This window comes from Podarcis raffonei, chromosome 3 (genome assembly GCF_027172205.1).
Source record: "Podarcis raffonei isolate rPodRaf1 chromosome 3, rPodRaf1.pri, whole genome shotgun sequence".
Taxonomy (NCBI): Eukaryota; Metazoa; Chordata; class Lepidosauria; order Squamata; family Lacertidae; genus Podarcis; species Podarcis raffonei.
In genome coordinates, this window is record NC_070604.1 from 88668927 (window position 1) to 88692225 (window position 23299).

The window sequence follows — 23299 nt, forward strand, 5'->3', positions numbered from 1 at the left end:
CAGACTGTACCAAGACGAGTCCTTGAAATTCTAGGGTTATGCAAAGGGCAAGAGATGATTCTACCAAATTTGGAGCAGGGAAATTTTCCAGAAGCAATGGTGGGGGTTTTTGTGTTTTTTTGCCAATGCTTGTTCTCTTCACCAAAGGGATCTCTCGCCACCCCCTCCCTACCTTCCACACTTCTGCCAGCTGCATTTAATTTTAGCCATCTCACTAGCTTGGAGCATCTTCTTCCATGGAATGCAAGTTCTAAAGTAAATAAATAACAGTTTGTGGATGTAAAACCGCTGCCCAGAACCACACGGCAATGAATACAGCAGCCAGTTAGGCCCTGGTTCGATCCACGTGGAACCACTTTGCACAGCTGCTACAGCAGCAATGCAATGCTGCCGCCTCCTTCCATTCCTACTTTCTGGCTCCACTTTTGCCAGAGGCTCCAGGAAAAGAAACACAATAATGAGGCACGACAATCTATGCCATTCCCCTTTAGCTGGTTTTCCAGTACAGTGGTACCTCGGGTTAAGTACTTAATTCAATCCGGAGGTCCGTTCTTAACCTGAAACTGTTCTTAACCAGAAGCACCACTTTAGCTAATGGGGCCTCCTGCTGCCACTGTGCCACTGGAGCACGATTTCTATTCTCATCCTGAAGCAAAGTTCTTAACCCAAGGTAATATTTCTGGGTTAGCGGAGTCTGTAACCTGAAGCGTATGTAACCTGAGGTACCACTGTACTACCCTTATTGGCTAGGTGCAATTAATGTTTCTATTTGCTTTGCACTGGCAACAATTATGGCACTGTTACTTTCGCTGCTCAGTTGAAACATCTCTTGCGTTTTTGTACGTCGCATCAAGTCTTTCTGAGAAAGGAGTCTTAAGAATTTTAATTTTAAAAAGCCGAGGGTCAAAGAAGCAATTGCTCTCCTGTTGTTGCTGGGCTCCAACTCCCATCAGCCCTACTCCTGCACAGCCAATGGTCAGAGCTGATGGCATATCTAGTCCAAAAAAAAAAAACATGCGGAAGGCCACAGATTCCTTAGCCTTGTCCTAGAAGGATGAACTCTAGAGGCAGTGCCAGGACCACCCTGGGAGATTTTGGATGTTATTGTAAGCCTATAGTAAAGCAATTGCCAACACTCCTCTTCCCCACTATATTGGGAATGGGCCAAATCACAAACAAAGCATAAAAGTTCATAGTGGAAGGGTGGCAGAATCTTGCCCCCCCCCCAATATTTATCTGGCCCAGTGCTTAGACCAACTTCAACCACTGCATCTAGAACAACAGGTAAGGAAAGGCAGGAAGACAATATATTCAATAAGGGCTCTTTGTCTCCTCTCTCAGCAGAACTTAGCTCCTAATTTGATTTGAAATAGTTCTCTCAGGTAGCCCCACATTGGTCACATCACAACCCACCCACTGAAGACCAATGGTTGGTTACCTCAGAGGCTACACAATTACAGCTCCACGGGCAATAAAATGTGCCCCTTATCCAAACCCAAATCCAACATTCTCACCACCAACACAAGGTATTTGTGTAGTCCTTCATGTCTTTCACTCATTGCTGTGGGGTGGTTCTTCGTGTATCCCATTACTGTGCAAGTACGATACTTTTGGCTGCATGTCAAGAACATTTCTGAACCACTGGAAGGTTTGTCCAGGCACTTGCCTTCTGTGCCAGCAGGACTCTTACAGCTTTGCCTGAATTCTCTGTGAACTCAAAAGTACAGAGGCTCTGGCAGCATTCTGCCTTTTCCATTGACCACAACTGGGAGTAGACTTGGGCAGAACGGAGTCTCTCAAATTGCCAGCCAGAATAGGAGACACGAGACTTTGTGGGTAGCAAGAGTTATCACCTCTCCACAGTCATGTTCATTCGGTGAAACTCTACGGACACCCTCCCCTTTCCCCTCCCCGAGTCGATCTGTGCCAACAACCAATGCCACACACAGTTACAACTTCTAATATTTCTGTTGAGTACCATGACTTGGCTGCAGAGCCACAGATTATTGAAGCTTAAATCTTGAGGGAAAGCGGGCTTGTTTGCTTTCCTGAAGTAAAGGACATTGGCCTGGAGGTCTGTAAAAGGAAACCAGGGCACTCTGTCCAAAACATTAGCAAAAACAGCACATACTTTCAGGATAAAAATGTGCCATTCATGTAAAATACTCAAGGAATAATCTGGCCATTTACCTAAGTCTGGTTTTACTCAGCCGTACTACCAGAGAGCTCAGAAAAACACAACAGCTATCTTGTTAATTAATCAACAATGCTAAAATTAATCTGTAATTTTGTTTACCTTGTGGTGTCAGCAGATGCCCTTGGAACCTTGATGCCCTTAATCCAACCGTCCTTAACCCCTGAAAAAGGAGGAGAAGGCTACTTCAGAATCAAACAAGAATAACGGTCATAAATACTGGAACATTAGTATATAGATCATTTTACCCTTTTTGCATCTTGCTCTATTCCTCTTGCTACAATTAGCAAAACACAAATATTACCAGCCCTTTTCTTATTCCCTAGATCTAGTAACACATTGCTTAGAGAAGTGTGCAGAAATCTGAGGCATAAGCACTTTTCACATTACATTTTCTGCCCTCACCGTCTCTTCTTAACCCTGTTATGCTCTTCCTTGTGCTTTTCTATGCATCCCATACATTTAATTACTGGTACCTTATCAAATCCCAAGTCTTTGAAGTCAACTATCCAAGCTCACCCATTTGAAAACCTATTGTTAATTAACCCCCCCTTACATCATCAATCCCCCTTTCATGTTTATTTTGCCTGGTTTTAGACATCGAGCCTAATGGACAAGATAGATAGTTCCGGTTTATTGTTGACATGGTGTAAAACATTTTGAAACAATGAAATTAGGCATGGTGTGAAGAAAGCACATAGGGAGAAGTTTCCCACCCTTTCTCATAATCCTAGGATCCAATGATGCTGAATGGTGGGAGATTCAGGCTAGACAAAAAGAAAGTGCTTCTTCACACAGCATATAGCTCAGATATGGAATTTGACATCACAAGATGTAGTGAGCGCCACCAACAATGAATAGAATATTAATAGCTAGCAGTCATGATGGCTATATATTACCTTCTGTAACAGAGGCAGCATGTTTCTGAACACCAGTTGCTTGGAAGTAACAGAAGAACGCCATTGCTCACAGTACGCTTGTGGGCTTCCCCCAGGCACATTTGGCTGGCCACTGAATTAGATGGACTTTTGGTTGAATCCAACAGAGCTGTTTGCATAAAAAAGTGGTTGTAAATTTAAACTTTCTTGTTTCTAGTTTCTATGAAAGTTCCCATTCATTCCTAATGACTCCCCCCCCCCACTGTTCAACATTTTATCAGTAAAGTAGACAGATATCTGAATAATGAAGACCACATACTCTCATTGTTTGCAATTGTTATTTATTAAAAGTGCAGTAGAGCAATAAAATAAAATCTCAGTGCTTCAGTAAATCTGTGCGTAAATCATTATATCCCAAGTACACCATTATCTAGAAAACATACCAAACTTGTACATAGATCAAAGAATCATATAGTGCTTGATTATGGAACACCAAAAAATGTGCTTAACAACTCACTTTAAATATAAAATGACCTCCTTTTAAAATTGGATCAAAAGGCCATTTTGGCAAACCAGTAAGCATGAAGCCCCAACTTTTCCCCTGCAGACAAGCTTCAGGGGCAACTGTAACAAAACCACACCTGAGTACCCTGTTTTCAATTATTGGACAGTTTTTCAGAAAGTAACACAAATGTATTCAGAACCAGCATTTGTAGCAAGTTTACCGTTCGTGAGATAAAGTTAATTTCCAAGCCCTTTTAAAAGAAATCACGCCTATGTGTTTACAACTGGAAAGCGAAAACCCTCAAATGTACACTTTATATAGTTCAATTTTAAAAAAGAAAGAAAGAAAGGAACTCATTCACATTTGTTAGGTGGGAGCTGTATTATTGTCTCCATGTTGTGTGTACAACTCGGTTTACTGTGTTATCTACATTAGCTTGCATGCCAAATATTGCTGAAGGTGCAAAAGTCACGGAAACACGCACATGGGAAACTTCTCTTTTGTTATCGACTTTAACTAGATTGGAGCAGTTTCCTAACATCCCTAGGCCAATGCCTTCCTGCAATGCCTGGTATATCAGAAGACCCAGCAGAAAACATCTTATTTTACACAAGTCACAGCTGTACTCCTGTGCTTCTTATTCTTTTCATGAGGATATGTATAGGAGGCATTTACGGTGGACATGGCGGATTTTTGATGTTGTAAGACCCCATCCAAGGAAGGCGTTTATTTTATGGTATGGCAATCTTAGGTCAAAGAACGCAATTTAAAATTTCGAATGAGATTCCTGACACAATCTGAAAACGAAAAGCAGGTAAATTGCAGGACTGAAACAAATGTTCATATATCCTCAGAACAACCATGAAAGAAAGAAAGAAAGACCAGCAGAAGTATTAAAAATGCAAAGTCAACCTTTTAATCTGTAAGTTTTAAAAATATCACTTCTGAAGTTTAATTGTCAAGGAGTTCGCAAAAAACAATAAAAATAAACAGGATGGTCATTGCTTTCCTAAAGACAAAAATGTGCACACACTGCTCTGCACACATGAGAGGGGGGCATGTAGTGAAGTTGGGGGTCAGTATGTATAAGAAGGATGCATTTAAACATTAAGTCCTGCTGATAAAATTTTATGGTCAATAATGCTCAGAATGAGCTTTCCCAATTCCAGACACTTGGGTTTGCCTTAAAATCCTTACATCCTAACACCATCATTAACTGTATGTGGGGGAATTGGAAGACACTGTTTCCCTATATTGGTTGCCATTTTAGTGTGCTACTCACAGAGGATTCCATCATCTTGAACGCTACCTTGAAGAGCCTGGGGGATCTGGTGATCCAGCAGGTTATATAGAAACAGGATGGAAATGTTTCGGAGTGGTGACAGAAATGTAGCCCAGTGACTGGATTTGGCACAAAGGAGGGTGTATCCCAAAACTGTATTCCTTCCAGTATCTTGCAGAAAAGAAACAAGCCTATAGCTTTAAAAAATAATAATTTTGATGAAGGGAGAGCTATTTCCAGAACATTTAACGATTGGAAGATAAATGGTAGCCGTGTTCAGCACAATTCTGTTGCGAGAATTAAAATGCCCCATTAACATTCAACACCACTGGAAGCAAGAGTCTCACAGCATTACTGGGACTAATTTGAGTATTTAGCATCAGTTTTCTCAGTTGACAAACACCTGTTTTCCATTTTCAAGGATGAAATGTAGCTTATTCTCACCGTACCGAAGTGTTATTTGGCCGAAGTGGTAAAAAATAGTATATATTTTCCAGTGTTAGGCCCAAGTATTAAAAATCATTGTTCACTTGCTTGAAAATTCTAATCACTTTTTTTTTGTCTCTGCCTGAATTCCTAGTTCTGGATCATATTATTCTACATCAGTGGAAATCTTATTATGCATAAGTTTTTAGTGCAGGTGCCAAAAGATGGACAGCCATGAATAGCAGGGACTGTAGCCTTGTACACTGAGAATAGTTAAGGTGCTCAGTACAGCTACACTTCAGGAAGCCAAAGAAACCCTAGGAAGATGAGAACTTCAACACTACTGCCAGGGAGCCCATTTACTACATAGGCAGGCAAATGAGATGAACCATGTCTGTTTCATACAGGAAAGTCAAGTCATTTAAAACAGCTGCCAAGATGATCAATAACTCAAGTTGTGCTTTGTAATTCCCGGCAGCTAGATCTCCACTTCCTAGTATGTGATGGTGCTGCCTTTGATGACCGGCAAGTGATGCCTTGGTTCGGAAACTTTAGACCTATGTTAGCCTCTCTGGAAGTCTCCTCTTTGCCCTCCTTTCTTGCTGAGCAGTTTCACCTCCTCAATGACCATGTCGTGAGTAACTGCTTTGCACATATCATAGATGGTCAAGGCAGCTAGGCTGGCAGCGGTTAAGGCTTCCATTTCCACACCGGTTTTCCCATAGGTGCGGCACAGAGCCTGAATCACCACTGCATGCCTCCTCTCATCTAGACTCAGGCAGATGTCCACCAGACTCAGTGGGATGTTGTGGCACAGTGGAATCAACTGGCTGGTCAGCTTGGCTCCCTGAATCCCGGCTATCTGGGCAACTGCTAGCACATTCCCCTTTTTCATTTGGTTCTGTTGCACCAAGGCAAATGCTTTCTCGCCCAGACGGACCACAGCACTGGCCACTGCAGTCCGTTCAGAATCCAGCTTCCTGCCCACATCCACCATGGAGGCACGGCCCTCCTGGTCAATGTGGGTTAGACGATCTGAGGCACTAAGAAATTGGCCGCTGGGAAGAGGTCCCTGGTTCTTCTCCTCTGCTTCGCTCCTGGTCACCCCAGTGTGAATGCCTCTAATCATGTGAAAAGCCTGCTGAGGGAGAGAAGTTCCTGTCCTAAGGCACTTTGCTGCCAAAGTTGAGCTCAAGTTCTTTTGGCAAATGCAATGGCTGCGGAGCTGAGCTTGCAGAATTCCTGCTGCAAGCTGTCCTGTTGAACAAGTTCCTGGCAAAGTATGATGTCCTATAAAGACATTTTTCTGGAATGTCTTCCCCATCTGTTTGGATAAACTTGCTCTTGGAGTCAGCCAGTGGCCAGTTCTGTGGCTCCCGTCATTTAAACAAGCTCGGTCCTGCAGGGCATCTTGGAGCAGTGGGAACGACCATGATGCTGCCTCTAGGGAAATAAAAAACACAGGGTTGTTAAGTTTGTTGGATGAGAGAAGCTACTAGGAATTTTACACAGAGTACTATAAGCCCCCACAAACCAGAGAGAGAGAAGAAAAAAATAAATTCATATCCTTCTAGATAATGAAATTTACTTAATTTGCCAGGCCAGTTATCAGTTATTAAAAAGCAGCTGCTTTCAGGTGCATGAAACTGAGTAGGTGTGTGCTGGCTTTCAGGCCAAGCTGAGGCTCAAATCGAATAAATCCACCAATCCAGAAAGTCAAATTCTATCACAGAGCAGAATTATATTTCATGAGTGTTCTGCTTCAACATGGTAGCATTGTGCAGAAACCTGTTCGATTTCTCAGAAGTTTTCTTCCCCCCAAAATGGGCTTCCATTTTAATGCCTCGTTTGATGGCTGCTTTAGAATTGTGAGTGCAGGGTTGAGTAGACTTTATTGTTGTGAGGTGGCTGAAGAAGCTGTGTTTTTCTTTCCACTACTCCAGCACCCTGCATTCTCCCTGGCTGCCAGCACTTCCTAATCTGAAAAGGCTCCACGGCAGGAGTGACCACCCTGGGCTTTAGCTGAAGTGCAGGCAGCTGGGCAGGCTGGTGTGTTTGCTGCTTCTATTTACAAGGGAATCCTTGGCCACTTAAAAAAAATATTATTTTCACACCAATTCTTTAAAAGTAAAAATGCTTCACTTTTTAAAAAAGTTAATGAATGGTTGTCAGGGGGATGGGAGATAGTTTCTTTGTCCTTCTACATTTACAGGAAAGATCAGCTGCTGATGTCATAGTTTTCAGGAAACACAGGCACATGTGAAGGCTGCAGTAGGCAGATCATCAGAGTTGACTTGCAGAATGAAAAGACACTCACAAAATCCCCCAGTCCAGCAAAAGCCCTGTACCCCCACCCATCAGAATTTCACTCATCCCCCCCCCACTTTGATAATTTTCAAATGCAGTTTCTTTTATTATCACTTGACAAGAGAATGATGGAGGAAGGGATGGAAGAAATTTTCAGCACAGGGCTAAATTATGGCTACTAAAGCCATTCTGAAAAGCTAGCAGTTTACTCCCTATTCTAGAATCATCTAACTGAACACAAGAAGTGTGGAAAGAAATGCTGACTCGTGGAATACTAGTGAGAATCTGCAGTGCAAGAATGAACAGAAACTAAATGGGTCTGTGGGGGAGGATGGAGCATGCAGAATGACATGCTCCCATTTCTGTCTCTGAAAAGCTCCACATATATCAAATCTCAAGCAGATAATGGTGCCATTTTAAAACAATTTTCTTCATGGTCACAAGGGCTATCCGCATACTTAAAAAAGAGTAAGTATGAGGATCCATAAGGAATCTAAAGGATGCACTGGACTGTGAATAAGAGGCCAGCTTCTAATTTGTGCATGAACTCATGCACAAAACTAAGACTCCACTACTAAGCTTCAGCACACTGCAACTGAAAGGCACAGAGCACCTTTCCCTTTACCCAGCCATTTGAATGCACCCAAAAACGCTTTTGACTTTGTCTGAATAGCAATTGCAGCCGTCAAGAAACAAACAGGAGGGCAACCAGATAGCAAGAGGTCTAGAACATAGCTGTCAACGTTTTCCCTTTTTTAAAGGGAAATTCCCTTATTCTGAATAGGATTGTTTGCAAGCAAAGGGAAAAGTTGACAGCTATGGTCTAGAAACCAAGGCCCATGAGGAATGATTGAAAAAGCTGGGCATGTTTAGCCTGGAGGAGAGAAGGCTAACAGGAAACATGATAGCTTGCCCTCAAATGTCCAGAGGACTTGCCACTTAAAAGACGGAGCAGACTTGTTCTCTATTTCACACATCCAGAGGGCAATTCTGGAACTAGCAGATGAAAATTGCAGCATTAGGAGATGCTTCCCAATGGCAAGAACCTAGAGAGGTGATGGGCTCCCCGCTGGTCATACTCCAGCAGAGGTTCCGTGTCTGGCAGAGATTCTGTAGTTGCAAGATTCCTGCCCTGAGCAAGGGGGCTTGACCCAATAACCTCAAATATCCCTTCTAAAATTGTTTGAAAAGCAGCTTGCTTGATGGCTAGAAGGCTGGTGGCCTGGGGTGGGAAAGCTATCTGTGTAGCCATCTATACTGTAGCCCACACAAATATATTCACCTACAAGATCACTCATGAGGCTGCTGGCTTCGTGGTCATGCATATATTTAGGAACATAGGAAGCTGCCTCATGTCCACTCAATCGGTCCATCAAGTTCAATACTTTCTACACTGAGTTGCAGCAGCTATCCAGGTTTTCAGGCAGAGGACATTAGCAGCTGTACCTGGAGATGCCAGGGAACCAGAGATCTTCTGCAAGCAAAGCTGATATCTATCCCAGAGCTACAGCCCTTCCCCCAAACACACCCTTGGGGATTCAGAAAGTGAGATGCCATGCTGTCAAGCTCGAAGCAGTGTCTCATTAAACTGAGATAAGAGTAAGTGATGTATGGATTTTCCCAGTAGTGATGTATGGAAGTGAAAGCTGGAGCATAAAAGAAGGCTGATCGCTGAAGAATTGATGCTTTTGAATTTTGGTGCTGGAGGAGACTCTTGAGAGTCCCATGGACTGCAAGAAGATCAAACGCATCCATTCTTAAGGAAATCAGCCCTGAGTGCTCACTGGAAGGACAGATCATGAAGCTGAGGCTCCAATACTTTGGCCACCTCATGAGAAGAGAAGACTCCCTGGAAAAGACCCTGATGTTGGGAAAGATGGAGGGCACAAGGAGAAGGGGACGACAGAGGACGAGATGGTTGGATAGTGTTCTCGAAGCTACCAGCATGAGTTTGACCAAACTGCGGGAGGCAGTGGAAGACAGAAGTGCCTGGCGTGCTCTGGTCCATGGGGTCACGAAGAGTCAGACATGACTAAATGACTAAACAACAACAACAAAAGAGTAAGTACGATGAATTGTGGTGCCGTCATAGGCTTTTTTACAGTACGCTACTCCTGATGCAAAGCCGTTGCCTGCTCCTTCTTCCAAGTCCCGAAAATGGGAAAGGAAGCTGCAATGTAGACTTACTCCTTTTGGAGCAGTAGCCCAAACTTCAAGCGACTACAATAAAAAGCAGTCACTTGCTGTTGCCAGCTCTCGCTGTGTTAACAACAGTCACGTCATGTTTGGAGCTTTGCTGCGGCAAGCTCAGATTCCCTCGCTGACACGCGTTACCTTTGCTCTGGCTGGGAGCTTTGCCAGGTTCAGTTCCAAGTCCACTGGGAACCAGCCCTCTCTGCCCTTCTCATTAATCCCTTGGCTGTGGCAATTCCAGTGTCCAGTGCCAAGGATCAAGTCAAAAGGAGCCTGTTAAACATAATGGCAGCAATTCTCTTTATGAGCAAGGGAGGGAGAAGGGGGGGGGGGAGAGATGTAAAGCAGTAGCCAAAGCTCTTTTTAATGATGTGTACCTTTAAGAAGTCTCAGCACACGCTTTTTTCCTGCTTCCCTGGGAAGCTTCTGTTCCCCCAGCAGTCCTATTTCATTTCCAGCAGCAGAGAGATGAGGCAAGGCTTGGTGCAGTTCAGCTCACAGACCAGCTGTGTCTTTAAGATGAATCCTTACAAAGGATTCAAGGTCTTTTCATATAAGAGAATGTGTCCCTTCTTTTAGAAATGCTGGAGCACTCAGAGGCTCTAATTTTGGGGTGCAAAAACACTCTCTCAGTATCAAAAGAGCACTCCTGCAGCGCAGCTGCCTTCCACCAGGAAAGCTTGTATCGCAAGGAATGCACCACTGTTTAACATGTTTGGTCCAACAGTACAGGGCTTGACCAGGAGTATAAAAAGGTAAAGGGACCCCTGACCATTAGGTCCAGTCGTGACCGACTCTGGGGTTGCGGCGCTCATCTCGCTTTATTGGCTGAGGGAGCTGGCGTACAGCTTCCGGGTCATGTGGCCAGCATGACTAAGCCGCTTCTGGCGAAACAGAGCAGCGCACGGAAACATCATTTCCCTTCCCGCTGGAGCGGTACCTATTTATCTACTTGCACTTTGACATGCTTTTGAACTGCTAGGTTGGCAGGAGCAGGGACAGAGCAACGGGAGCTCACCCCGTCGCAGGGATTCGAACCACCGACCTTCTGATCAGCAAGTCCTAGGCTCTGTGGTTTAACCCACAGCTTCAAAAAGATTGCAGAAGTGTACTTAGCAAGCACCATTTTCCTCACCGTGGATTTACAGCCAGTTGCCCCACAAATAAATAACGATGGATGTATTCATAGCCGGTTCCCCTGGACTGCAAATCCTCTGCAAGATTCTGAATATCACTTCCTCCTCTCCCAACACAAAGTAATTCAGAAGAAGAGATTCCAAATACATTTTGGAATGTTGCCAGTCAAAGAGGTTGAGGGTTAAAATTCTATCATGTTTGCCTAACCAGGGACCAAGAATGCTGAAAAAGTGATGGAAGATGCCTGCCACATGCTCAAATGATCTGTGGGAATTTCCTATAGGTGACATGAGTAGGCAGTGCAATGGGAGTGGGGAAGTGGTTTTCAGCCAAGGGCTGCATCCCTTCATAGGCAGCTCACTGGGGAGGGCATGCCAGGGGGCAGAGGCAAAAGGTGGGTGGAGCTATGGATGTGATGCTTGCTTTTCTACAGTAGGCTACATTCCGGCCATGAAGAGCCAGAGGTTTCTCTCTCTTTCTCATACACACACACACACACACACATCTCCCTCTCTCCCAGATAAATAAGAGGCATCCTCACATTTCAAGGACACATTAAAGGAGATTGCAGGGCAGGGACCATGAGTGGGGAATGACCGGAGGAGAGTCCCAAGGGCCAGACAAAGAGATCTGGGGTCCACACCCCTGCAGTCCAGGATGCTCATTAACAAGCGGGGGTAAAAGGGGAGATACTACTTAGGTTCTACCTGCAACCAAATACCAGATGGAATTTGAAGGGGAAAGCCTGCCCTTCTCCATAGGTCTGGGAATAAATGTGAGGTTAAGCAAGCAATAGAGCCAGGCCGCCAACTAAACTGGACTCTCTCCTGTTCACTTGCCAGCAAACCTATGCTATATGTGTACCAATGTTCTGCTTTTTTCCAGACAGCTTGAAATATAGCGGCTAGCTTTCCATTTTATGTGACAGGAGAGGAGTTAGCCACAATGGCCATCCTAGCAGTGGAGGGGGGGGGGAGAAGCATTGCCCTAGTACTTTGCAAGCGATAAGGCACAGTGAATATACATTCTATCATGGGCTGGGGTGTGTGCTTCCAGGTCTGCCTGGTTACAACTGCAGGCTACAACTGCCTGTTTACAATTGCAGGAAGAGGAAGGAGCACAACATACAGATTAGGGAAATGAGGGGCTTAAAAAGTGTCTGTGCTCTAGAATCAAGTGCTGCAAACTCAAAGTTCTCATTGATGTCTATGTTATATAGATCTTATACTTCGCTTTTTGCAATTGCCAAACTCCCCCCCCCCCGCACTCTCCTGCCAATGAGCCTATGTGAAGATGTCAAAGGGAAACAATGAGATCACTTTTTAAAAATCCCCTTAAAGCAGTGAAGGGAAGCGTGGAAATATGCTAAGGCAGCAGAGCAGCACAACTAATTCTTTGCACAGCACTCAGTGGCAGTGGAGGCTACATTCCCTCAACACCTCCTTGGTGTGTTCTCCAACCACTTCCTTCTGCCTGTTTATATGCTATCTGACTTCGGGGGAACCATGCAATCAGCCTGAAGTCCAAATTAGGAGGCCCTTCTAGCCATTCTCCATATGCCTCAGCTAGCCTGCGTGTCATGACAAAGCTGGCTCAACTCTGGTCACAGAAACCAGACTGTTTGTACAGAGAATGCCAGTGGTTAGTTTTCCTGAGATGCTGAATGCACGCTTGTCAGACTCAATCCAGCTCTTAGCTGCGTAAACAGACTGTAGGCAGCCTGCCTGCCATTCCAAAGCCAGCTAGAGGGGTCCCATCTTTGCATCGAGCTTCCTTCGCTCTCCCCAAAACGTCTTGTTGAATTACAGGCAAATCCCCAAACCTATCTCAATAGAGCGCCAGTGGGATGAGTACTGGCTCACCACATGGTTCTCCCATGCTGTGGAAGTGCTAGTAGCTAATTGTTCCCGTTCCCAAGTTATCCGAATCCCAACTATGTAATTCTGGCAATGAGCCCAATTTTAAAGCAGCTGAGAAGAACACAGAGAGAATGAGATACCCCTTCACTATAAACTGCTTACCTACAGGATATGGAGAGAAAAAGCCAGGCAGCTCATAAACCCCCATGACAATGAATAAACAAGTTGTACACTCAGCAAAAGGTGGAAGTGAATGGCCAAAGAGATCACAAGAGTTTTTGCCAAGTAACATGCAATTTCTCCTTGTGAGCTCTTTTTAAAAGCTGTTTGTACACCTCTTTAAAAATTCAAACACACTTAGCCTAGGAAAAGCCTGACTCTTTCCCGAAGGGGCAAACGTAAATACAGCATTGTGATATGTTTTATTACGTACTGATTGGTCACCCACCAATGAGGATCATTGGTCTGTTCTTCATCTGGGAAATGTTGAACATGCCTGGGAATAAATAAAGGATAGATAGACAAGAATTAGAGGATGCTGAGGATTTTAAGTCATATTGGCTTTGTATTGTAAATGGAAACAATACTTTAAAAGTGGAAGGAATAGCATAGATGTTAGCATTCAAGACATCTAGTTAGTCGGTCCAGATAAGGAATAAGTATTCAGAAGCACAGAGATGAAGAATTTATCCCAACAAATGGGCTTCTTTAACACCCTCCTCAAGCGAAAAAGGAAACAGTTTGAACCTCCAGGTTCCTGTAGCAAACTAGTGGAGAAGGATTGAGTCAGAAGGTAGAATGGCACAACAGGACCTGAAATAGCAGGGTTCTAGCAAAGCCAGACATGTGCCTCAGAGTTATCAATGTTTCCTTACAGAGGTTCACCTTTGACCTCAGAAACAACTATAATAAGGTTTGGGTCTTCTGGCGGCAGAATTCTGGATGACTCCAAAGGCTCTGGTGTCATCTCATTGACAATAAGGCTAATTATAAAAGGCACAAAGGTGTAAAAACCTTTGCTAAGAAAGGAAAATGGACCCCCTATTCCTGGTTAAATAGAGGCCACATATTGTTTCTTTTGACTCTGCCTGTCTACCACTCCAGACTTCCAGATCCCTGGGTCAACAGTAGCTTTTATTTGCCACCTACTAGGCAAATCGGTAAAGGTAAAGGTACCCCTGCCCGTACGGGCCAGTCTTGACAGACTCTAGGGTTGTGCGCTCATCTCACTCTAGAGGCCGGGAGCCAGCGCTGTCCGCAGACACTTCCGGGTCACGTGGCCAGCGTGACAAGCTGCATCTGGCGAGCCAGCGCAGCACACGGAACGCCGTTTACCTTCCCGCTGGTAAACGGTCCTTATTTATCTACTTGCACCCAGGGGTGCTTTCAAACTGCTAGGTTGGCAGGCGCTGGGACCGAACGGCGGGAGCGCACCCCGCCGCGGGGATTCGAACCACCGACCATGCGATCGGCAGGTCCTAGGCACTGAGGTTTTACCCACAGCGCCACCCGCGTCCAAATCGAGCAACTACTAAAACACAGGAAAATTCATGAATACAAATTTGCAACAACTGAAACTTTCACACTGTCACAATGTAACCAGCTGTATTTGTGTTGCTATGTGGGACTAAAAATTAGGTGAAAAATGTGTGACCAGCAGCCGCTTAAGTTGCACTTAACACTTTCAGCATAAAACAGGATCCTCTCGTGCTAAAAAAATAAATAAATAGTAGGACTGCAGGACAGACAGAAATAGATGGAGAGAGAGATAAAAGTCCTATGGTCATATATTTTATTAGGCACTATGGCAATGCAATTACTCTTAAATGAAGTGCACAATGCAGCCTATACAACTTGGAATCGTAAAACAAAATACCTGCATGTTGTTTCTTTTTCCTGCCAACAGCTGCCCCAATGATTTGAACCAATTCTTCTTCTGAGGCATTAGATCGTAAGTGATCTCGCAAGGACACTTCTGCATTTCCAAAAAGGCACACCTGTAAAAAAAGGATGAGAGGAGAGAGAATCATATAACCCTGCTTGGATGCATCAACTCTGATGGCATGAAAACATCCTCAAAAGGTTTTTATCTCCAGATCCGTCTTTAATTATACTCTGCCCAAAAGTGAATCAGCTGTCCATTCCAACACTAAAACCCATGTGGGGATTGGTAGTCAAAGGGACATTTGAAGGCAATAGCCATCACTTTCTCAACTGCAGAAAATTTTGGAGGGCGGAGATCAAGAAGCAAGGCTGTCACTGCTGGGTGGGAAGTGCCAATATTTAATTGAAAGCTAATTTTAAAAACACAACATGGAAACATAACGTGGCAGGAAGCGTTCTTCCTCCTAGCCCCACCCCCACCCTGACCCCCAATTCAGTCTGTGCAACATATGTCTGATTTGACAGATCAGGCAGAGTTCTGCAATGAAAGTGGATACTGGCAAAGAAGAAAACCCACACCCTCACAGTCACATTACCGAGAGTAGCATTCCTGCTGCCAATTTAAGAGGATTTAACATAAAAAAGCTACACAATGTGTTTATCTTCAGAGACTTCTCACCAATTAGTTTAACAGCTCAAATATGCTGCATTATGAAAACAAGGCAGTTTCTGCAACACTGAGAGCCAAGGAAAAAGACACAGTTGTTCTTTCCAACAGCAAAACAAAAATCTACAGTAGGATCCAACAGGGACTGTTATTTGATTTACCACTTGAGTCTAACTAGGCAGCAATCATCCAATGACTTCTGGCCCATTTTGGATGCCGTGACAACTTTGTGTGCACTTGATGCAGGTTATATAATCATGTAAGCACTCTAACGGCCCAGAAGAAGCTGGCGAATAACATCATGCTCCTACCTTCAAGTTTCCATCAGCTGTAATCCTCAGTCGATTACAGGATCCACAGAAGTGTTCAGACATTGAGGTGATGAAGCTGACTTGTCCCTGAAAATGCGGCACCTTATATGCCTGTTGTGACCCAGGCATGGATTGAGAAAGAGAAAACAGAGAGAAAAGGTGAAGCACATCTTCGTTAATATCTTACTTAACTGGCTTCAGCATCGTCCTATTCCAGTTAATGAAAACTGGAGTAAGAGACACAGCGGCGTAGCTAGCCACTCGGGTGCCGGGTGCGAGTCCTGCATTTGGGGGTGGGGCACAATGCATGGAGCCTCTCTTCCGCCTCCCCCTCAGCTGTAGGGCAGATGAGGAAGAGGTGTAGGGCAGACGCAAGTCCCACGCTGCCATTTCAGGCAGTGTGGAGCCTGCAGGCACCAAGCCACCATGTCACTCCCAGGAGAGACGCGTGGCTTGGGCACGCTGCAGGCCCCGCAGTAAGTGCCAGACCCTGTGGTGTGGCGCCCAGTGCCAGCTGTGTTTCATTATGTTTGTTGACTGAACTAAAAATTTTCGTGAGCCTGTTTTTAAAAAAACTTCACATTTTTGTCATTTTCTCACCCCCCCCCCCCGAGTGATGACACCCAGGGTGGCCTGCAACCCCCGCATTCCCCTTCCTCCATCACTGAAGAGATGAAGATACTGCACAGGCTAAATCCAAGGTAAGTTGCCAGAAGGAAATCTAACTACGAACTGAAAAATTGTTCAGTACATATGTGTGAAACCAATGCTGAAAAATGAACAGTTCACTCTTCATGGGTGCATCACTCTTTTACTATGTATGGCCACATCTGATTAAGAGTAGCTGCCAGAATTATGGCGCTTCTTATCTTCATACCAAAATTTTCCTGTAAAATCTGGTTGTGCGAGTTTTGCCTCAATATGTATGCAAACGGAAGATTCCACAACAGATCGCTGGCGGCATTTCAGCAAAACATGACGAGATTATGTTTACTTTAAAACTTGTTCAAAGGGACAAAGTTTGGTGTGGAAAGTAACCATCTGTAGATCATGTATAACAACTGGGCTTGGTCAAGTGTATAAATTCTGAAAAATCACAGTTGGTCATGAATTCCATAATCTATACACATGTAAAGGCAACAAAATACATGCATAAAACTCTCAATGTGTAACGGACATCAGCAAGAAAATGTTTTTTTCCCCAGCAAACCTACAAAGATTCCTATGTGAAATCCCTCCCTGGAAATCCTTGAGGTTCATACTTTACGAATTGCAGCCTATGAAGCACTATTGCTATTAATAATTCTGATAGGATTTCTATTTTCTCCATGCTTGATTTCCACTTCTTAAAAAGCATTTCACTTTTCTTCACTGCTACCTGGTTTTTCTTTTTCTTTGTAAATATTTTTTAATGAATTTTTCATTAATAATATTCCAGTTAACAACAAATCCAATCATACCAAATCATAATTCAAATAATAAATCCAATTATACATTTCAAATGAAAAGCCAATTAAATATTCCAAATCACATAATTTAAATTTGAGGTTTAGCAAGCAAGCCAGGCCTCCAACTAAACTGGACTCTCTCCTGTTTATTTGCCAGCAAGCCTATGCTATATGTGCACCAATGTTCAGGTTTTTTTCAGATGGCCTCTTTAAATTGCAGACAGCTTGAAATATAGTGGCTAGCTTTCCATTTAATGTGACAGGAGAGGAGTTAGCCACAAAGGCTATCCTAGAAGTGGAAGGGAGGAAAGCATTGCTACCTGGTTTTAAGTATTTGGAAAAATGGAAGCTAGTAACAAACCCCAAATACATTAAAAATATGAAGACATAAACAGAATATGAGCACATGCAATTATCACAGTATGATCTAAAAACAAATTACAAGTAATTTCCTTCATTGAAGTCATTGCCCTGGAAGATGTTTGTCGCACATGAAGCATTCTTGAGACTGCTTCGCACATGGCATTCCCAAACTGTTTCAAAATATGAGTTACACATGGCAAGAATAAGCTCTTGCTATAGGTACACCATATGAACATGGTAGACTCACATGTATGAAGCTGCATCTATTCCTACAACTTTTACAACTTTACATGAAAAACATCATATTCATATTTATATATCCAAAGGAAAGAGTTAAGTCATTATCTATCCTCCCGCAGTCAGTTTCATTTTAGCGGGCAGACTCTCTCCTATATCATAATCCTTTAATCATGACTGTCACAACTGTTGAAAGTATGTGGGCAGGCATCTACCAGGACCATCGCAGCCATTTCAATTTTCCCTTCAAGAGCTAATTGCATTGGTGTTGACATAGCAGGCTTATAAGCAAGCCCTGAACTTTGCAAAACTTCTGGGCTCCCTTTGATCCTACTGCATTAATCACCTTAGCAGTGCTAGAGGCTTCTTCACAAGGCAATTTTTCCAGCTCTGGCCATCTCTGCTTGATCGTATCGAGCATCTCCTTATAGCTCACCATTTTCCTGAAGTTCCACTTGTTGCCTAGAATGAGAGGAGAACCAATATCACTGAGCAAAGTGTGCGGGAGTGATAGTGCAACAGAAGGCTTATTTTGTGACGTATTATTTTATGTCTGGGATCACACAGAAAGATATAAAATAAAGCATTCCCCAGAATTTCATTTGTCTCCTTTCCAAACAAGAAAGCTCTCAAGGCCACAGAAGCTGTAGACCCGTCCTTGGTCAACATCCCATCACCAACTTCGGGAGAAGTGGGAATTGCTCAATTCAGCATCATCCATTTTCTCAGCCAAAGTACAGCCAGGGGTGCTGAAATGCTCACCATCAAAAGGCATGTATTCTATGAAGCGCACATCCAGGGGCTGCTTCTCGGTCAGAGCCACGAAATCTACCAGCTCATCTTCATTAAGACCTCTCATAACTACACAGTTCACCTAGGAGGAAGGAAAAGCCAGCTGACTAAATTGAATATGTCTATGGCAACATCATGCACATCACATAATAAGTGGCAATCAAGATAAAAGCTCAAAAGGATTATCACTCCAAAAGAACCATTTTTTCCATTACTTGTTTCTTTAAAGAAAACCCCAAAGTTGGGTATTAAGAATTTATTTCAGAACTCTGGATGGAACCTCTACACTCAGTTGTATTTCCCATTTTTTATTGAGCAACAGTGATACCAGCCACAAACATGTATCAAAAAGATAATAATTCTCACCTTAACAGGATCATACCCAAGTTCAAGGGCTTTTTGGATCCCTTCCATTACCTTATGGAAACCTAAAATATAAACAAAAATCAGCTCTGACACAGGACAGATAAAAATATTTTTTCTAAATATAAACACACATGAAATGCACACATTCATATATTTATACATACACTATACACATAAGATATGCACTCACACACATATATATGGGGTTCTTTCTTAAAATATAAACTGAATTCAATAAAAAAATCAGTTAGAGTCAAACACATAACGTCTGTCTTCTGACATTAAAAACTCAATATTGGGAAACTATATGACTTTGATGTCAAGTGCAACATAAAACTTCCCAAAAGTTCACAATTTGTATTTTTGTGGCAGATTATGATTGTTATCAAACAGCAGAATCAGTTACTTTCCATCTCATAGGGAAAGGCTGCTCTGCTCAGGTAATTAGCAGCCATCACTTCTGGCAAGTCTGGACACTGACCACACAAGTTATTTATGTTTGTTGAACGGCTACCCCTACTCACCTGGACATTTCCCAAACTGCTTTTGAAACTTTCCCCAGTTTTAAAAGCAGTTGTCACATGGCATGGATCTTTCCTCCCCTGAGCTCCTTTGGGAGGAAAGCTGGGATAAATACATGGGCTGCTATTTGAAAATAGAAGCTAAGCCCACACAGAGACCACAAAACCAAACTCCCAGGGCTGGGCAGCGGGGCTGAGAGATGCTGTTCTCCCAAGAGATGAGAGCAATAGCACAGTGAAATGGCGAAGAAGCCTGGCAAAAGATATACTAGGCCTTGCCAACCAGGTGCCCTCCAGATATTTTGGACTACAACTCCCATCAGCATATCTGATAGGAATTGTAGTCCAAAAACATCTGGAGGGCACCAGGTTGGCAAAGACTGAGGTATAAGGTTCAAATAAACAAATTGGAATATCACATCAGTTGCCTGATGCCAAAACTGGTTTGTTGCTTCTGCTTCCTGTGACTAAGAAAACCTACGACATCGAATGCAAGATAAAATAAGACTGCAAAAATAACATGGCACCTGAGAGTATAACATATGATGATAAACACCGAGGAGCTACTCTCAGGAACAAGACCCTTACGGAAAGGCTTAGAAAAAGGTCAGGAAAGAAAGGGGCCATTTGTATGACTTTAGGGAAGTCGTAAGACAATTCAGAACCAAGTAATCGGAACACAAGCGATCAAGCGTTAAGACAATCACAAACTAACATCTAGGCAATTCATACCAGCTCACTTGTTTTCCTAATGGGCATGTCAGGGATGATCTGCAAAGAGATAGCCTGACATCTGGACAGATCATTCCTCTGCAGAGAATAAGCTCAGTCAAGCTTGAATCTTCCTTTCCAGACATTCCACTGAGAGTGAGACGATGGACCTAAGAGCAGTCCATCTGATCAGACCAGAGACCCATCAAGCCAAGCATCTTGTTCCTCACAGGAATCAAAACCTGATGCCTTTTGGGAAGCCCACAAGCAGGGCATGAGGGAAGTAGCCCTCTCCTGCTGATGTCCCCCCAGTGATTGGTATGTAGAGGCAAACCGATTCTGATCCTGGAAGTAGCATATAGCCATTCTGGCTATCAGCCATAAAGAGACTTTTCTGTTTCAACTGAATGTGTTTAAAGCCTCTTTCAGAGTTTGTGGCCATCACAACCTCTTGTTCATTTACAAAATGCTTGGATGAGGTTTGTCACTGAGCTCTGCAGCCCCCATCATCTTAATGCCTTGCATGTTCACAGAAGGCATCAGCACTGACCAAATCCGGTTACGTGACCAAACTATGAATCTCTGTCCAAAGCGTTGGTTAAGTCAAAACTGCCCTGGCCATTACACCAAATAGGATGCACTGCACTGGATATGCAGATTTCCATGTTGGTTTTAGCAGACCTACGCAACTGCGCAATATGATTTCTATAATTTGATACGTTATCATATGTAGGTAAAGGTCAGTCTCTCACATCTCTGCAGAGATTCCCAAACATAGCACAATCCATATTTAGAAATGAAAAGGAAATGTACTAACATCTTGAACCTATTAAAGACACTTTTTATTGGATTTTTTTTAAGTGTATGTTTGATTAAAACGATATCGGGGCACCATCTAGTGGCTATGGAACCACATTTCATCTCTAAAGAACAGGCTGAAAACTGGAACAAGCTTGCCATTCGAAGTCTGGCTTCAGAGTTGTTGTGCATGTGACAGGCTTTGTTGAAGCAATATTATTCCTGTTTCCTGCCACTACTGCCAAATGGCTCAAATTGCCATTTGCTTCTTTTTTTTTCTAAGTTAAACCTTCCAAACTTATATCTGAAAAATCTGCTGTAATCACCCCACAGGAAAATATGTGAACATTACTTCTAGGCTTCTATCCCAATTTTGCAGGACCATTTAAGCTTCACAAAAAGGAGCACATTCTTGGCACCTTTGGGGGCAGGCGGGGGAATGTATTCATTTTCATTCAGTGCTGAGGCCCTACCATTATAATATGGGGGACAGAGGGTTTCTCACTTCTGCGAAGTAGCCCTAGAAAATAAGCCAACTGTATGATTTCTTGGCAAGGGTATTTTTGGGCCACGTGTGTGTTAGATTCTAGAACAGCTGTCACCAAGTTGGGATTTATAACCAGCTAAAGTATTTTTGTCCAGAATGATTTAGTTTTATCGGCTAATAATAAAACACCCTGTTACAGAAAGGTAGCCGTGTTGGTCTGCCATACTCAAAACAAACAAACAAACAAATTTCTTTCCAGTAGCACCTTAAAGACCAACTAAGTTAGTTCTTGGTATGAGCTTTCGTGTGCATGCACACTTCTTCAGATACACTGAAGAAGTGTATCTGAAGAAGTGTGCATGCACACGAAAGCTCATACCAAGAACTAACTTAGTTGGTCTTTAAGGTGCTACTGGAAAGAAATTTGTTTGTTTGTTTGTTTTGAATAAAACACCCTGATATTCAACAATGGCATTTTATTATTTTATCAATGATGGCCTTGAACATCCAATTGATTGATTTAGGTTTGAGCAGAGAACAGCTGCTGACATTTCAACAAGTGGCTTTCCCCCCCATTAGCAGTATTATAATGAGCCTTTTAATTTAAGATACTGCATCTGCATTGAGGAAGCAATAGAAGGCATTCCACACTCCATGTTCTAAGGACCCATTATGAAAATGTGCAGAATATGTTCCTTGGTGCTTTATTCCTACAAGCATGAACACTGGTCAGTTTCAGCAAAAGCACCTGAATTATGGCTACGGCTGCTTCAAGATGCCAAGAAACGTATTAAATGCATATGTAGTTGAATGTAAATTGGATATTTGACATGTCATTAATTGATACCCCATACTAATGGGACTTGATTTTAATATTGGTTTTGGTTTCAGCTGCTATACTGTTACGAAGTACAGATGAAGCAACTGAACTGAACATCCTTATCTCAGTCTAGAATGCTCTTGCTTACAATCTGTCAGGGAGCTGCCATTGGGACAGAGGAGAGAGCCATGGGAATACAGAGAGCCGCCCACACTCCTGAGAAGCAGCTCCTCGTCCAAAGATGGGGAAAGCCACACCTCCAGTGGAGCAGAGACGGAATGGGAAAGCCAAGCGAGGGGAGGGCTCAAAGATGCTACTGAGAGCCCAAGTGCCTCACCTAGCCCAGCCGGCCAGGAAACAGGAGTGAAATGCAAGGAGGGAAGGCAGAGATTTGGGGTGTCTAAGTTCTTATGCTGGAGGGGAAACCGGAAGGGGCCACTCCCGGAATCTGCAAGTGATTGAGACGGACATGAACTTTCTGGTCCTGTACTGTAAATAGTTTGCACTAATAAAAACCTGCTAAAGACAGAGTCCTGCCTGGTTCCTCGTGAGCAACCACCACACTGCCTGACACAATCCATCCCTTTTTCACCTCTTACTAAGACAACAACACACCTTGCCTTAGGTCTCTATATGTGTTCTCTTGACTTTCCACATCAATTTCATGTTTCCTGCTCTTGCCATTTAAGGCAACCTTCTCCAACCTAATGCCCTCCAGAAGTTTTGGACTAAAAGGGCTGATGGGATCTGTAGCACGAAAAACCTGGATGGCACTGAATTTGTAAAGTCATTTATGGTTCTCCTTGTTCTCTGCTCTTTGTGGGACTCTGCTTTACTGTGAGCTCCTTGGGGTCTTCTTTGCCATTCCTTCTTTTAGATGGAACTATTTGTCAAACTTTAACCAACTATTTATCAAGCTACCTGCCATAACTCCCCCCCTTTTCTTAAAATAAAAACCAGCAGAGTCTTTCTGAAACCACCAGTGTTCCAAATTAACCAATGCCAATTAACTACTTTTTACTATTCTTTTATAAAGCTCTTTCCTTTTTCCTTTTATCTCAATTTGCCCTGTCTAATGTAGATTACAAGCCTTCTCAGTTGTAGCATGCTGTC

The 23299-nt window shown here is 43.3% G+C and overlaps 1 protein-coding gene across 3 annotated transcripts in view; it reads right to left on the reverse strand.

Annotated features, from left to right (window-relative positions):
• Positions 1-4928: 4928 nt before the first annotated feature.
• MOCS1 (molybdenum cofactor synthesis 1) overlaps positions 4929-23299 on the reverse strand; it is a 33524-nt gene continuing 15153 nt past the window's right edge. For 2 of the 3 annotated variants that reach the window (XM_053382941.1, XM_053382942.1), the window contains exons 5-11: positions 18850-18911; positions 18454-18565; positions 18038-18153; positions 15644-15754; positions 14658-14778; positions 13230-13277; positions 4929-6728 (exon numbers count right to left, since the gene is read on the reverse strand). In XM_053382941.1, coding sequence (XP_053238916.1) covers positions 5848-6728; positions 13230-13277; positions 14658-14778; positions 15644-15754; positions 18038-18153; positions 18454-18565; positions 18850-18911 — 1451 coding nt within the window. In that variant the 3' untranslated portion in view covers positions 4929-5847. Of the gene's footprint in view, positions 6729-13214; positions 13278-14657; positions 14779-15643; positions 15755-18037; positions 18154-18453; positions 18566-18849; positions 18912-23299 lie in introns of all 3 variants that reach the window. The other variant, XM_053382943.1, reaches the window with a different exon arrangement.